At 35.0% G+C, this 13,923-nt stretch overlaps 1 protein-coding gene across 1 annotated transcript in view; it reads left to right on the forward strand.

Moving 5' to 3' along the window:
• Positions 1 to 692: 692 nt before the first annotated feature.
• Positions 693 to 13,923, forward strand: part of TPO (thyroid peroxidase) — a gene marked incomplete at both ends in the record, with an annotated part of 46,326 nt that continues 33,095 nt past the window's right edge. The window contains 5 exons of the mRNA XM_084284469.1: positions 693 to 704; positions 3,335 to 3,338; positions 3,495 to 3,576; positions 8,559 to 8,728; positions 11,080 to 11,212. Coding sequence (XP_084140595.1) covers positions 693 to 704; positions 3,335 to 3,338; positions 3,495 to 3,576; positions 8,559 to 8,728; positions 11,080 to 11,212 — 401 coding nt within the window. The remainder of the gene's footprint in view (positions 705 to 3,334; positions 3,339 to 3,494; positions 3,577 to 8,558; positions 8,729 to 11,079; positions 11,213 to 13,923) is intronic.

The raw sequence follows: 13,923 nt of genomic DNA on the forward strand, positions 1-13,923 counted from the left end.
TGATCACAATATAGCCTACGAATAATATTACTTCTTGGATAGATTATATATGTATTTGCACTGCTGTAATATCTACCAGCCAACCAGTGCACCGAAATGGAGAATGTATCTCATATTTGCAATATGTGCAGCTTTGATACCATGATTATACATGGGTAGGACTATAAACAGTTCTGATAAATTTTGGCTTTAGTTTTTCCATTTTCACTGTCTTATATGCAAAACAAAAGTTACAATCAAACCATGTTAATACACAGAGCAGTTCAAAATGCTTGGTAAAATATTGCTGAATTTCTAACATATAGGCTAAGTGCTAATGTTAGCAGAACATTTTAAGATATTAAATAAACAAAAAACGGTGATGTAATTCCTTGTGCTAAAAGTTTTTCAAAAGGAAAAAAAAATGTACTAATGAAAAAAGAGAAAAGGAACTACAATTATTTCTGAAAAATAATATGTTGAGTTTCTAAAATATATTCAAACACATGGCTACAAGTCTAATTTAAAAGTAAAATTTACAATATGAAAGAAGTTATTTATAGCATGCCTTACAATTAGTTATAAGATGAAGGCATTTATTTTGTCAATACTTATCTCTTCTTTCTTCTAGATGAAAGTGTTCATTATTTTGGGAATTTCAGCAGCTATAGCCTTCACAGCTATTTTCTTTTCTTTCCTTCAGATAGGCAAAGATGTCCTCTTTGGTAAGTAATAGATAAAATACCTGTTATTTCCTTTTGTCAGTGATTACTATTAAGCTGTAAATACACTCAGACTGCAGACAGTTTAGCAATGGCAGTTTAGCTTAATCTTTTTTTTATGTGCAAAATACACTATCTGATTTTTGTAAGAATTATTTCATGGGTGCTTTCTTTTAAAATGCAGGTTTGTAACTTGCCAAAGGAAAACATTGGATGTGCAATGTATCTGAATTATGTATTCTTTGAGTAGGAGTGATTTAACTTTCTTAGTAGCATCGATACATAAGATGTAATGTTTACAGGCATGATTGATGGATTTCTTTCCCAGAGTGCTGATCACTACGCTTACTAACCCTGGGCTAGAGTCACTTGCCATGGGATGTCCCACCAGGCATCCTACAGCTGGCCCACGATTATGCACATCTCCAGTGGGTCTGTTATCCACTAGTACCTTGCAGATAGTGGGGGGATTTTACAGCATCTCAGGCTGCAGAAGTGCCTATGATCAAACAATAACATCTCACCTTTGTAAATACTGGAGCTATTAATCTGCATCTGTTCAATCTAAATCAGTGATATTAATAAACTAGAAATACAGTAAATAGAAGATTGAATTTTAAGAAAAGAATTTCACAGAGACTGATTTTACAGTGAAGTAGGGCAGAGACTGTGAGGAAACAGGATTTTTCAATATTTACAATTTCTTAATTTTATAACTGCAGATATGGTTTGGAAGGAAAAGTTATTAGGAATGTTTTAATCTCAAATTAGGGTAGAATCACAAATAAAATAAAATGATATCCAGATTATTAAAAAACAAAACAAGAAAAAAAAATGTACCAAACCCACAAGACATTGCTTTGGATGACAAATCTATTGATCCCTCTGGAACAGGGGACCAGATCTGTTTTCCATAGTGACTTCTCCGATTTTTCCGTATGAATCATCTAGAAAGAAAGATATAGATTAAAATGATTTTATATTTTATGTTAGTTAATAAAATAAATAAATATATTTGAACTGTTAAAAAAACTGGATAGATTTCATATGATTCTTTTACTTTTATAGGGAGTGTCCTTCGGTTTAATGGGAACTATACACACACACACACATACCAAAAAAAAAAAAAAAAAAAAAAAGATAAAAAAATAGCAAGAAAAAAAAGAAAAAACTGCATTTCTGAAAACACTGCATTAGTAATAAAATCATACTTCTAAGTAGAAAAGAGAGACAGTGTAATTCAGGTATAACAAATGGATTTTCTCTTCAAGATTAGCATCTAAGTCAATACCACATGATGAACATTACTATGAGAAAATTATATTTTGAGATAAAACTCATAATGGTAATTAAAAATCCTGCAATATTAAATTCTAGTATAATTTTATGGCCTATGAAGATCAGTCTTGATTTTTAACTTAGACTCCCAAATATTTTCAGATGTAAGAAATCTGAATGATAACATTAAATGAATCATATGAATATTTTACTTTATGCAGGTAGAAAATAAGTAAAATAACTGAAATAATGTGAAAATATTAGTGAAATAATTGAAAAATAAAATACTTGGGTGGTGACAAGATCTTTAAGACAGTGAAGCAGAATTTTGCTTTGGAAAGCTTATTTCTCAACAGACTTATTATTTTCCCTTCATCTGAGCACCTCATTCAAAAAAAATGGATCACAGAAATAACACAACATGGACTACCATTAAGATATGACACCAAAAATTGCACTGTGCACAAATGATGAGCAATTGTACAGTAATGATTGTTAGTAATCATTACTTATGATTCATTTACTAAGAAAAAGTTTATTGATCCCAAGGAAAACAGATAGAAATTAAGCCATGGTGTTTTAAATATAACTGTTTCATTTAATATAAAACTAGATCTACATGAAAGGGGAATAAATTATATTCTATGATATAAGCATGCAAAATAGCACAGATGAAATATTATAAGGTTCATCTATTGCTTTCCATCAAACACAGGTGGAAAAATGTGAGGAAAAGGGCTTTCATTGGTCACCTGTGCCAGATCCCAGGTGGATAATTTTGTTAATTATGCCTGAATACGGACTTGAGTTCCTCAAGTGGCTTAGGCCAGCTCATGCTATTTCTGAGGGAAGCTCAGATTTGTCCTTTCAGTCCAAGGACAGTTTAATGCAAAATATACATGACGCCTAAGGGGCATAATCATATACACATAACACTACACTTTTCAGCTGAACTTGTAAGGTTTGGTACTGCATGATGTACATTGATGGAATTTTGCTGGAAGAAAAAGAAGGAAGGCCTACCTGCTCACATTTTATAATCACAGAATCACAGAATTGTCTAGGTTGGAAGAGACCTCAAGATCATTGAGTCCAACCTCTGACCTAACACTAACAAGTCCTCCACTAAACCATATCGCTAAGTTCAACATCTAAACGTCTTTTAAAGACCTCCAGGGATGGTGACTCCATCACTTCCCTGGGCAGCCCATTCCAATGCCTCACAACCCTCTCAGTAAAGAAGTTCTTCCTAATATCCAACCTAAAACACCCCTGGCGCAACTTTAGCCTGGCGCAACTTTAGTCCTTCATAAACTATGGAATAATTGTTTTACTACTTTTCCCTTATTTTTCAGAAAGGTCAGAAGCCACAGTGTTAAATATGGAGATCAGTTTAATGGGGAAAAATACATATAATTTAATATTACAAGCCTCAATATTTCATAAATGTTAGTAATTGAATAAATGTTATTGAAAAACATCTTCTTTTGTTTTGTTTGTTTTCCTGTTGAGAAGAAACTGAAGATAACTGCATTACTGAAGCTATCCTGAAGGGCTCAGATCTGGTGGATTATGCTGCACAATATACACTGAAAAGGTAAAAGAAAAAGAAAAAAATGGTTAAGGATTTATTCAGCAAAAAGCTTTCATAACAGATTTTTTTTTTTTTTTTATCAGACTGTTTCTTTGAGAAAGCATATAATGATCCATTATATTTATGATGATCTGTAGCAATATAACATTGTGCATTATCACCACATGAGTTGCTGTTTTAAAATGTGAGAAAAAATAGAAATATGAAAACAAATAGGAATGTTTTTCTGATCTAAAGAAGACATCACATTCATGAATGTGTAGCTCAGAAGTTTCCAATTTTATAGATGTTATGTACCTGTGAGCTATAAAATATTGCTTGAAACATTGCACTGTGCTCAAAAAATAAAAGTTTCTCTTTACAGTGCAGATTGAGGTGGGAACAACACCTATTGCCTTAAATGCAATTGAAATTGTTGAAATGAGTCTCACATTCCCCTTTCCATCTAAAACAGATGTAATGAAAAAGGAAAGGAAATAAAATATTTATCTTGATGGGTAATAAACAAATTAAAGAAAGGTCCTTCTGCTTAAGTTATGCTAAAAGAGAAGCACACAGTGAATCCTTTCCAGGAATGATGAAAGTGCCTCTGGATGACTAGCCAACACTTCTGTGCTATCCAAAATATCCAGTCTTCTCTCCTGTGTTCAGAACACATGAGCCAAGTTCTAGGGGTGCAGTCACTACCTTTTGCTTAGACTTTTCTAAAGGTATTATGCTGTGAAGACTTATCTGTGTGTTTTGAAAATGAATCACAATTTGTGGGTGTTTGCATAGACAGAACATTTCAAGTGCTGTGGCTGCTCACTACATACAAACTCAAGTGACTTTAATTTTCTATCATTAGTACATTTATGACAATATTGAGGTACTCAAATTTTAGAAAAGTAAATCTCAGCCTTTCAGTGGAAAGGTTTCAGCGGAATAGAATTAGAGGCAAAAGTGTCCTATGCCTGCATGAGGAGTCTGATATCCATAAGAATATCACTTGTTCTGTGTTGTGTTAGCTGATGTAAAATATTAGGACTGTCAATTTAAAAATGATCATTAACAGAAGTGAAAATTGTATTTCCCTTGTGTGCTCTTATATAATTCAATTCATTGTGGCCAATTAAGTAGAGCAGTGAATTTCATAAATGTCATTGGGAGTTTTAATAAAGGCTGGTAAATGGGTTCTACACCTGCCTCTTAGACATTAGTCCTTGGCCCTTTGCAAAGTACAGAGGACTGAGCTATTGTCTCATCTGATTATTATAGTGAGAAGGGAATGCGTTTAAATTCTTAAATTAAATACTTCTGCATTTTCATATCAATTTAAAACTACTAAGGCTTTTCCTCCTTTTTAACAAAGAATGTTGTATACTTGAATTAAAGCTTTGGTCAGCACAAAGACTAAAAACAAGAAGGAAATGCATCTGGCTGCATATTTCAACGTCTGAAAGTTATAGAGGTCACAGTACTGTGAAAACTCATTTTACTTTGGCTTACAAGTAATTGAAGAAAACTACGGTGCAATACAGATGAGCTCAGTGCTGTCTTTGAGACTGAAGAGCTAGTTCTGAGAGGAAAAGTCAGCTTGTTTTTCAGGTTAGAATGGGAAAACTCATAATCATTCCATGTACAGTAGTCCAACCTGATGTTCATCGAATTCGTGATCAAGGGGTCTGAACTGCAAGCTACAGAATCAAAATAACTAAATTTCTTCTGAGACTTCAGTTTAACCTTGAATTGTGATTGAAATGGACAAATATGTTTCCTCACATCAGCTGTTTAATATGATCACTTAAATTCTTCAGTTGTTTTTTACTACATTTGAACTAGTCCATTTCACATTTTAAAAGAATCTGAATTGTAAAACTCCCAACTTCAGATTTTTATTATTATTATTATTATTTTTTTTTTACTGGCCCCTGTCTACTGCCGATTCAAAAGGACTATCTATAGAAGGAACCATCTATGGAACCATTTACGTGCACAAGGAAAAAGAAAATCATTTTCAATATTCCAAATACATCATTACAGTTACATTTGCAGAAACTTATTGAACATCATCATTTATTTAGTGCCACTCAGGTCTTAAAGCAAGAATAGCCAGGTGCATGCACATTTCAGGAAAGAATAAATGATATTCCCTTTATTCTGTACACTGCTGCTGTTTTCAGAGATTTGAATGGTGGCAAGTGTGTAAGGCACAGTTCAGGTTAGAAATCTCTAGTTCAGGTTAGAAATGTCTAAATAAATTTTAAGGCAGAAAGAAATCTCTGAGAATTAAAATATCTGAGGATGAAGGAAAATATGGGCTCATACTCTGGAGAGTTTACTTTGTGCATATATATATATATATTTATTTAAGCATTGATCTGTAATGAGACTGAGTAACTGAGCATCTGGCAAACATAAAAAACCTTCTGTCCAAATACAATGGCCCACAAAAGGGCTTATATTATTATATGAGTATGAAAGACACTTCTTCTCTTTCATCTTCCAAACAATAATACGTCATTGTCTTAACTTCATGAGGCTATTTCTGTATTACAAAATATCAAGGCGGTTTTTAACATAATGAGAAAACCAGCATCTATTACCTGAATCAGAGCTCAGCTTTAGTAGAGTGGGTAAGAATGGGCTAGCGTGAATATGTTGAATTAAAAAAAGTAACAGGGGAGGAAGGTGAATTGTGGCAAACCAATAACAAGTATGATAATCTTACAATATTTGTAAGATTAGACAAAAAGGTGGAAGACGATGTATGGAATATAATTTGCCCTTACAGTTTTGTTTTTTTTTTTTTTTTTTTTTTTTAACTTCTAGCTAATTTGCAAAAGTGTTCTCATGTAGATTATTGGTACAGAAATGTTTGCCTTTTCATATATATTTTTTTAAAGTGATGCATGACCAATATTGTCCTTATATGGGTATTAAATATTAAACCTGAGTTTTTGCATTTAGAACATCATTCTTTAGTCATCTTCCTTTTCTTTTTAATGACTAGACAGTTCAGGATTTATAATACTCCAGATTGCCAGCCAAATTTCTAATCGTCTATGGAAAACTTGAAAAATATACTACTGAGCAGCAAGATAGCTCAATCTCATAACTAGAAGAGTCCTTGAGATCTGTTCATGAGAAGGAAGGAATATCTTTTGTTTAAATGATAATTGAATGTGCTAATACTCTTTCGAATAAGTTAGGGACACATTTAACAACTAGAAATTCCCTTGGAGACATATTTTCTTACTTATGCTCTTATGTAAGCATGTTTTTAATTTTGTGAAGATAAATTTATCTGTTTGTTTTGCTCAAATCAAAGTTCTTTTTCCTTGTTTCATGCTTTAAGCAGTCTCAAGTGAATATGACAATACAATTTTTCCATGAAAACCACTACTGCAGAGAAGCCCTCAGAGTATTTGTCAATCTATGACCATGTCTGGAAATGGATTAGACTGAAAACACTTTTTCTAAGCTGTAGGAAACAGTATGGGACTTGTGACTTCCAGCCAAAAAGGGTGTTCTCCATGATGCATTTTTCTCAAGGATCCTCTGCCACTGTGACAAGACACACCATGCTGAGAAAATAAATAAAAAAATAAATATATCAGTGAATCACCAAATAGTTGAGAGGGACCTAGAGATCATCTATTCCAACCCTTTGCTATGAGCAGGATCAGTTTGAGCAGGTCACTCCAGGCCCTGCCCATTTGAGCTAGTCAGTACAAGCCAGGTGTTTGGACCCTTTCTGAGAGATGTCTCTAATTGTCATCTGCAGATAGCGTCTAGACAGCTGTGGTTGTCTCCTAGGTGGAAGGTCAAGTTGAGAATCTACTTAAAATCATAGAATCATGCCAGTTGGAAAAGACCTATAAGATCATCTAGCCCAACATTTAACCTAGTACGAAAGTCCACCACTAAACCATGCTACACATTTCTTGAAAATCTCCGGGGATGGTGACTCAGCCACTTCCCTGGGCAGCCTATTCCAATGCCTCACAACTCTCTCAGTAAAAAAATGTCTCCTAATCTCCAACCTAAAACTCCCCTGGCACAACTTGAGGTCATTTCCCCTCATTTTACCACTTGGTGCTTGGGAGAAGAGGCCAACCCCCACCTTGCTATAGCCTCCTTTAAGGTAACTGTAGAGAGTGATAAAGTCTACCCTGAGCCCCATTTTCTCTAGGCTAAACAACCACCGTTCCCTCAGCCACTCCTCACAGGACTTGTGTTCCAGGCCCTTCACCAGCTTTGTTGCCCTTCTCTGGACATGCTCCAGGGCCTCGATGTCCTTCTTGTTGTGAGGGGCCCAAACCTGAACACAGTACTTGAGGTGTGGTCTCACTAGAGCCGAGTACATGGGGGCAATTACTTTCATAGTCCAGCTGGCCACACTACTTGTGATACGAGGCAGGATACTGTTGGCCTTCTTGGCCACCTGAGCACAGTGTTGGCTCATATTTCAGACAGCTCTCAACCAATACTTCCAGGTCCCTTTCTGCCAGGCAACTATCCTCAGCCTGTACATGGGTCTGTTTTGCCCCAAGTGCAGGACCTGAAATCTAGCCTTGTTAATACGGTTGGCCTCAGCCCATCAGTCTAGCATATCATACTTGTAATGACTGAGGTGGTCTTTGATATTAAATGTCACATAAAAGACTACTCACTTAGATGTCTCTAAATGGAGGGTGCTATAATGTGACTATTCTGAATAAGGTCTTCCCAGACACTTTGTGCTGCCCGCTCTGTCCATGCCACCTTTCTGTCTCATCCTTAAGGCTTTGCACACAGAACTTTCCTCTCTGTTTTCACACCACATCCTTTGATACCTTAAACTCATAATATTTGGACTCAATGATCTTTCAAGGTCCCTTCCAACCCCTTCAATTCTGTTATTCCGTGATTCTGTGGTATACCCAAAATAGATAAATACATCTATCAATAACTTCTGAAACAATATGTTTTAAAAAACTTATTTTATTTTATTTCAATTATAGAAGTATCCAAGGAAAGGGAATATCAACTCCTACCTTGCTGCTGGCTTTCTCAAAATTTCCAGAACAAGAGAGTCAAGATATTTCCCAAGCAGCTGAACGAATGGAAATGTCTATTCAAGCGCTGAAACAAAAAGTTTGCCAGAAGCACAAACGTTCATTGCATCCAACTGGTAAATATAGTGTGTTGACATTGGCCAAAACCCCTGTTGATTTCTTGAATATTGTCTTTTAGATTAAAGTAGTATTAGTTACACTTTTATTTTACCTTAGGCACGAGTACATATCTTGTCCACACCTTGGGGCCAGGATGCCTTCTCTGCTGTTCCTGAAAACACCTCACATAGCCACTGTTTTACATTTTTCTTTACTGGAGAGTTGGCTGCGTTCCTATATTTGAGAAGGGCAGCACTTTGCTATTGGCATCCTGTATATTGCATATCTGCAGTGTCACAAGCTTCTTGTTTACAGAAAAATAACTATCTTCCCCAGTACTTTGGGTTTAGTGCTTCTGAGTTCTGGAGCTTACAGATAAAATAATATGATTTCCATCATTCTATGGCACTGACATTTTGAAATACACTTCCTCTGGTCATAGGTGGCCTTAGTAATACCCCTCTTTTAGGAAAATACTTTCTTATTTCCAAAATCAATTTAATACTGCATTGCTGTTGCACATTTCTTACTTTTTTTTTTTTTTTTTTAATTTTATTTATATTTTAACTGCTTTTTATTTAAAATGGATAAATAACAGATGGTACTTCAGAAAGTTCAACAATATACATTTGTCTAAGTAAAGTAAAATTCTTGGTGCTGCTAATTCAAGATGAATTTCAAGATGAGTTCCTGGTATCTGGAAGGCTCAAAACCCAGACATAATTTTATTTCTTTATTTTTCTTCAAAATGTAATTCCTTCACTTAAAGAAGTATTAACTAGAGAATTATAATTTGTATTCTCTATTTCATTATTGTAGCATGACAATATTTTTAAGATATGAAAGTATTAGAGCCTTATAAAGCTTCACAGTTATCTCTGTTCTTTCTTCTTCCTTTATATTTTTCCTCGATGAAACAACTGGCTTACTAATCTAATTGGATATTCATAGAACTAAAAATATATCCATCTGTATGTACCCGTATTTATATATATATATACACGGGCACACATAAAGATACAGTGATCTTTCTGCTGGTTCAGTTTCAAAAGAACTTCCAAATCACAGACAAAACACACAAAACTCTTGTCAATTTACAGAAGTTTCCAGTTTACATGGAAGATGAATAGACCTTATATACATTTTATGTGCCATGACAAAGAGTAGTTTTCTGTGAAGCAAAGCATCAAACTGACTTTAAAGAAAACACGTGAATCAATACCTAAGCAATACAGATACCAGAAATTGCATTCTTAGTATGACTTTGAACCTGAACTAATATGGAAGTGCAGCCATATCCACAAGTTTAACATGAGTAACAAGTACATAATGGAGAGGTTACATAGATGGTCAAACAGCCCATTCTTCCTTCACTGTCACCCCTACCTTGCACAAATTCTAGTTGCTCAGCAGAACATTCTTGAGCTAATTTGACTCTTAAATCTTTGTTTGTTTGTTTTCTGGCAGGCCTTTTTTTTTTTTTTTTTTTTTTTTTCTTTGGTTAATGGACTTATTCAGCTTAGTTCAGGGTTGGATGGGCAGAAAAGACAAGTGGTGGGACTGGGTAATGCAGCAGCCAGTGGGCAGTAGGGAGACAAGAGTCAAGTCAGTTGCTGCCTCTACAATTTTTATTTTTTTTTATCACGTGAAAGTTGCAGTCAGTTGGAAATGCAAGATTTCTGAGTTTGGGAAGGATATTGTTCCTCTTACATTTGCACCTCTACTTCCAGCCTGACATACCTATGTTTACATACATGTGAGCTAGAGAGAGGGTGCCAGCCCTCTGGAGCTCACAGAATAATGTGAATTTGCCCCTTGTCACTTGGATACCTGTCTGTGATCCCATTACTAAGATATGAACAATATGCAGCCTGTTTTTCTCTAACCTTCAAATGCTGCTTAACAACTTTATGCCTCTCCCACTCCACACTTAGCTACATAGTCAGTTGGTCTTGCTTCAAATTTTTGCAGTTTTCCAGTCCCATGTTTTTGCTCATTAGTATATATATTCATTCCTGAGTGTCATTTTTTACACCTTTTTTGTAAACAGAGGGACTGGCCAAATGATGTGACCACAGTACGGGGAAAGAAGGAAGCAGAGAGGAGAAAATTAAAGGAGAAAAAGGAGCAGGTCAATCTCAGGTCTCAGCTATGGTTGGACCCTTGCTCTCTACTCATGAGATGATAAAACTAGCTCTTTGCTTTCATCCCATAAGCCCCTAAGACTACTTTCTGCAGTACATATCACTAAGTGCTTTTTCCTAGAAAGAAGAAAGAGTGCTGTAACTGTAGCTGTCAATAATGTCTTTTCTACTGCAACAGTCATATAGCAACAGAGCAAATTGCTTGTTTGGGTTCTTCCTTACAGATCGTTTATCAGCTGATCTGCTTACCATGATTGCTAACATTTCTGGATGTCTGCCTTATATGTTGCCACCAAAATGTCCAAACAATTGCTTAGCTAATAAATATCGTCTCATCACTGGTGCCTGCAATAACAGGTATGTATTATAAGAATTGTGCCATGAAAAATCCTTCTTTCTTTCTTTTCTTCTTTAAACTCAATGATTGACGTTTACTTTTTTTTTTTTTTTTTTTTTTTTTTTTTTGCCTATAAATGTTGAGAGTGTGACCTCAATCATGTAACTTTGGCATCAATGTCTCTCTAAATGAGGTGCCCTGAAAGCTTCTAGGGGAAGAGCCACTTCATCTAAACTTCGGTACACTATTTTTTGCAGACAGGCTCTTCCTTTGAAGACTTCCAAGATTATGTAAGGAACTTTACATTTATGGTAGACCTATTTAGTAGATGCTTTTTTCTACACCAATTAATCTGACTGAATTCCAATCCAGCTTTAATTTTTCATTAAATTGGATAGAATAGTATAGAATGGGAAAAGTATTTCTTCACATTGAGCAATAAGAAAATCAAGAAGATTCTAATTTTTGCATTTTTTTCATAACCTTAATACTTAGCAAACACACATCTGAGAATTCTGGGTGATATTTTTAGTTTCATATATTTATATAAATAAGTTCTGAATTACTATTATTTATTACTTTTACCTACTTGTATCCAAATATAAGTGGATTGTTTATTGCAAAACCCAACCTAACAGATGCAACTATATTTTCAGAATCCTCAAATGCAATGAGGATGCAAAATAGAGAGTAAGAGTCCTTTCAAGTATAAGAGTAAATGGTATTTATACTTAGCTTCTGGATACATAGGGATAGGGTCACAAGCTGAAAGGCAGGCTGCAATGTTACAAGGCTATAGAGCTGTAGATGGAAGGCCATTAGTAGGTTAAGGCAGTCTGTAATGTGGTGAATGAAGAGTGGTAAAATTCTGTGGTTTTGTTATTCAATCAAACTGTCTTCTTAATAGATTAGTCAGTTTTCCTATATTAGAAGTCATTTGTATGAAATGTGCATGATAAGCTCTTTGTTGAAAGGATACAACCTGGTATGCATTGATGTTATAAATCTATGTGGATATCCATAAATTCGTTCAGGCACCCAGGCACTTGCAGAGTTGCTTGGAATCTGAACTAACAACTAATATTATTATTTGCACTGACAACTTCATCAGACCTTGAACATGTTGGCCAAGCAGCTGAATTTAGACACATGGCTGAAGCTTTTAATTTGCTGGCACAGCTGCTATAGTCTTTCTCCATCTCTGGAGGGAAAGACACTATGATGTGAGTAAGGTAAAAAATCTTTTTCTCTTTGGTGACTCTAGTAATAATACCTGGATATGTATAGAGGTTTCTAAAATTGGCCGGAGTAACTGTGATCCACTGAGTCTGGTTAGTCTAGTCTAGTGCTGTGATTGCCTAAAGTATGTAAGGATAGAAAATAATATAAATTGGCTCAAGGGAGAGGGGATGTCAGGGAAGATACCACCATCAGGAAAGATACCACCATGAAGATACCATCCTGACTTCTGGATCAGTCAACAGGCTGAGCTTCTCTTTCCCCTCCTATTGGGATGACTTTGGGTGAGATTTAAGCACTTGAATAATCTCTAGAGTCTGTGCCTTTTAATGTTTTAGTAGCCAGGCTGTACACCTGAGTATTTCATGCATGCTAGCTTGCTTTTGCAAACAGTAAATTATCGCCAGCGATCCAAAGAACCTGTGTACCTGTTGCTGTAATAAATTGCACTTAATTGCATTGATTCTAGCCACGATAATTCTCATTTAGCATGACTAGAGTAAGGGCATGTTAAGCTGTTGGAGAATCCGTGATCGTGATGGTTCAGTACTCTGAATCCGACCAGACCCGTAAGGGTTAACTGGCTACACCCCTTTAATGCGACCCCATGTTTTATGCTTGTAACAAACCAGTTTTCAAAGCTATCACTTACATTTGGTGGTATTTTAGTCTCCTTGCTATAAATGTCTGTAAAAAGTTCAAGGTAACAAAAAGCCAAAAACTATGACTTTGAAACCATTGGGCCAGATCTTATCTTAGTCTAAAGCTTGAGTCTCTTGAAATACCTCAAGCTTTACTGAAATATATCTGCTGGAAAGGTCCATTATACTACAATGTAATCAACATACTCTATAATGTAAGCCAGCTTCAAAGACTTCAAACATTAAACAAAGTAGTAGTCTGTATTTCTTGGGAAAACAAACAAACAAACAAACAAACAAATAATCAAACTGAAAATTTAAAGCTGTATTAGTGATTTTAGTCACCCAGCAGGAATGTGCAGCTGTGCTTCTTCAGGTCTGTTAATCTTGCATTTCATGGCTTACATTTAAAAACAAAATTCAACGTGGAATTAATTGTTTACATATAAGAAAAATCTAGTAAATATATTTTAAAGTGAGCATGGAATTTCTTTACAGATGTTTTGCTTAATCAGTTTGCATATCTGGGACAAATCAGCTCAATTGCAATATACTTATTCTTCAGTACCAAGATTACTTTATTTTAGTGTGAAATTCCTGGAACAAAGGAATAAGAGAATAGCATAAACATAGCCTTCTATTAAGAATATCAACAGGACATCAAACATGCCCAGATGCATCATTATGCACATTCACTTGCACATCTTCTATGTGTCTGAAGACATGCATATGAATAATAAGCAAAATAAATTTACAATATTTTTATTGAACAAAGGTACACTCTTTTTACTCAAAGGTACAGCTTTTGTTTGTTTATTTGTTCATTTTTATGACTAACTGGCATTGATCTT

This window comes from Netta rufina (assembly GCF_964035555.1).
Source record: "Netta rufina genome assembly, chromosome: 3".
Classification (NCBI taxonomy): domain Eukaryota; kingdom Metazoa; phylum Chordata; class Aves; order Anseriformes; family Anatidae; genus Netta; species Netta rufina.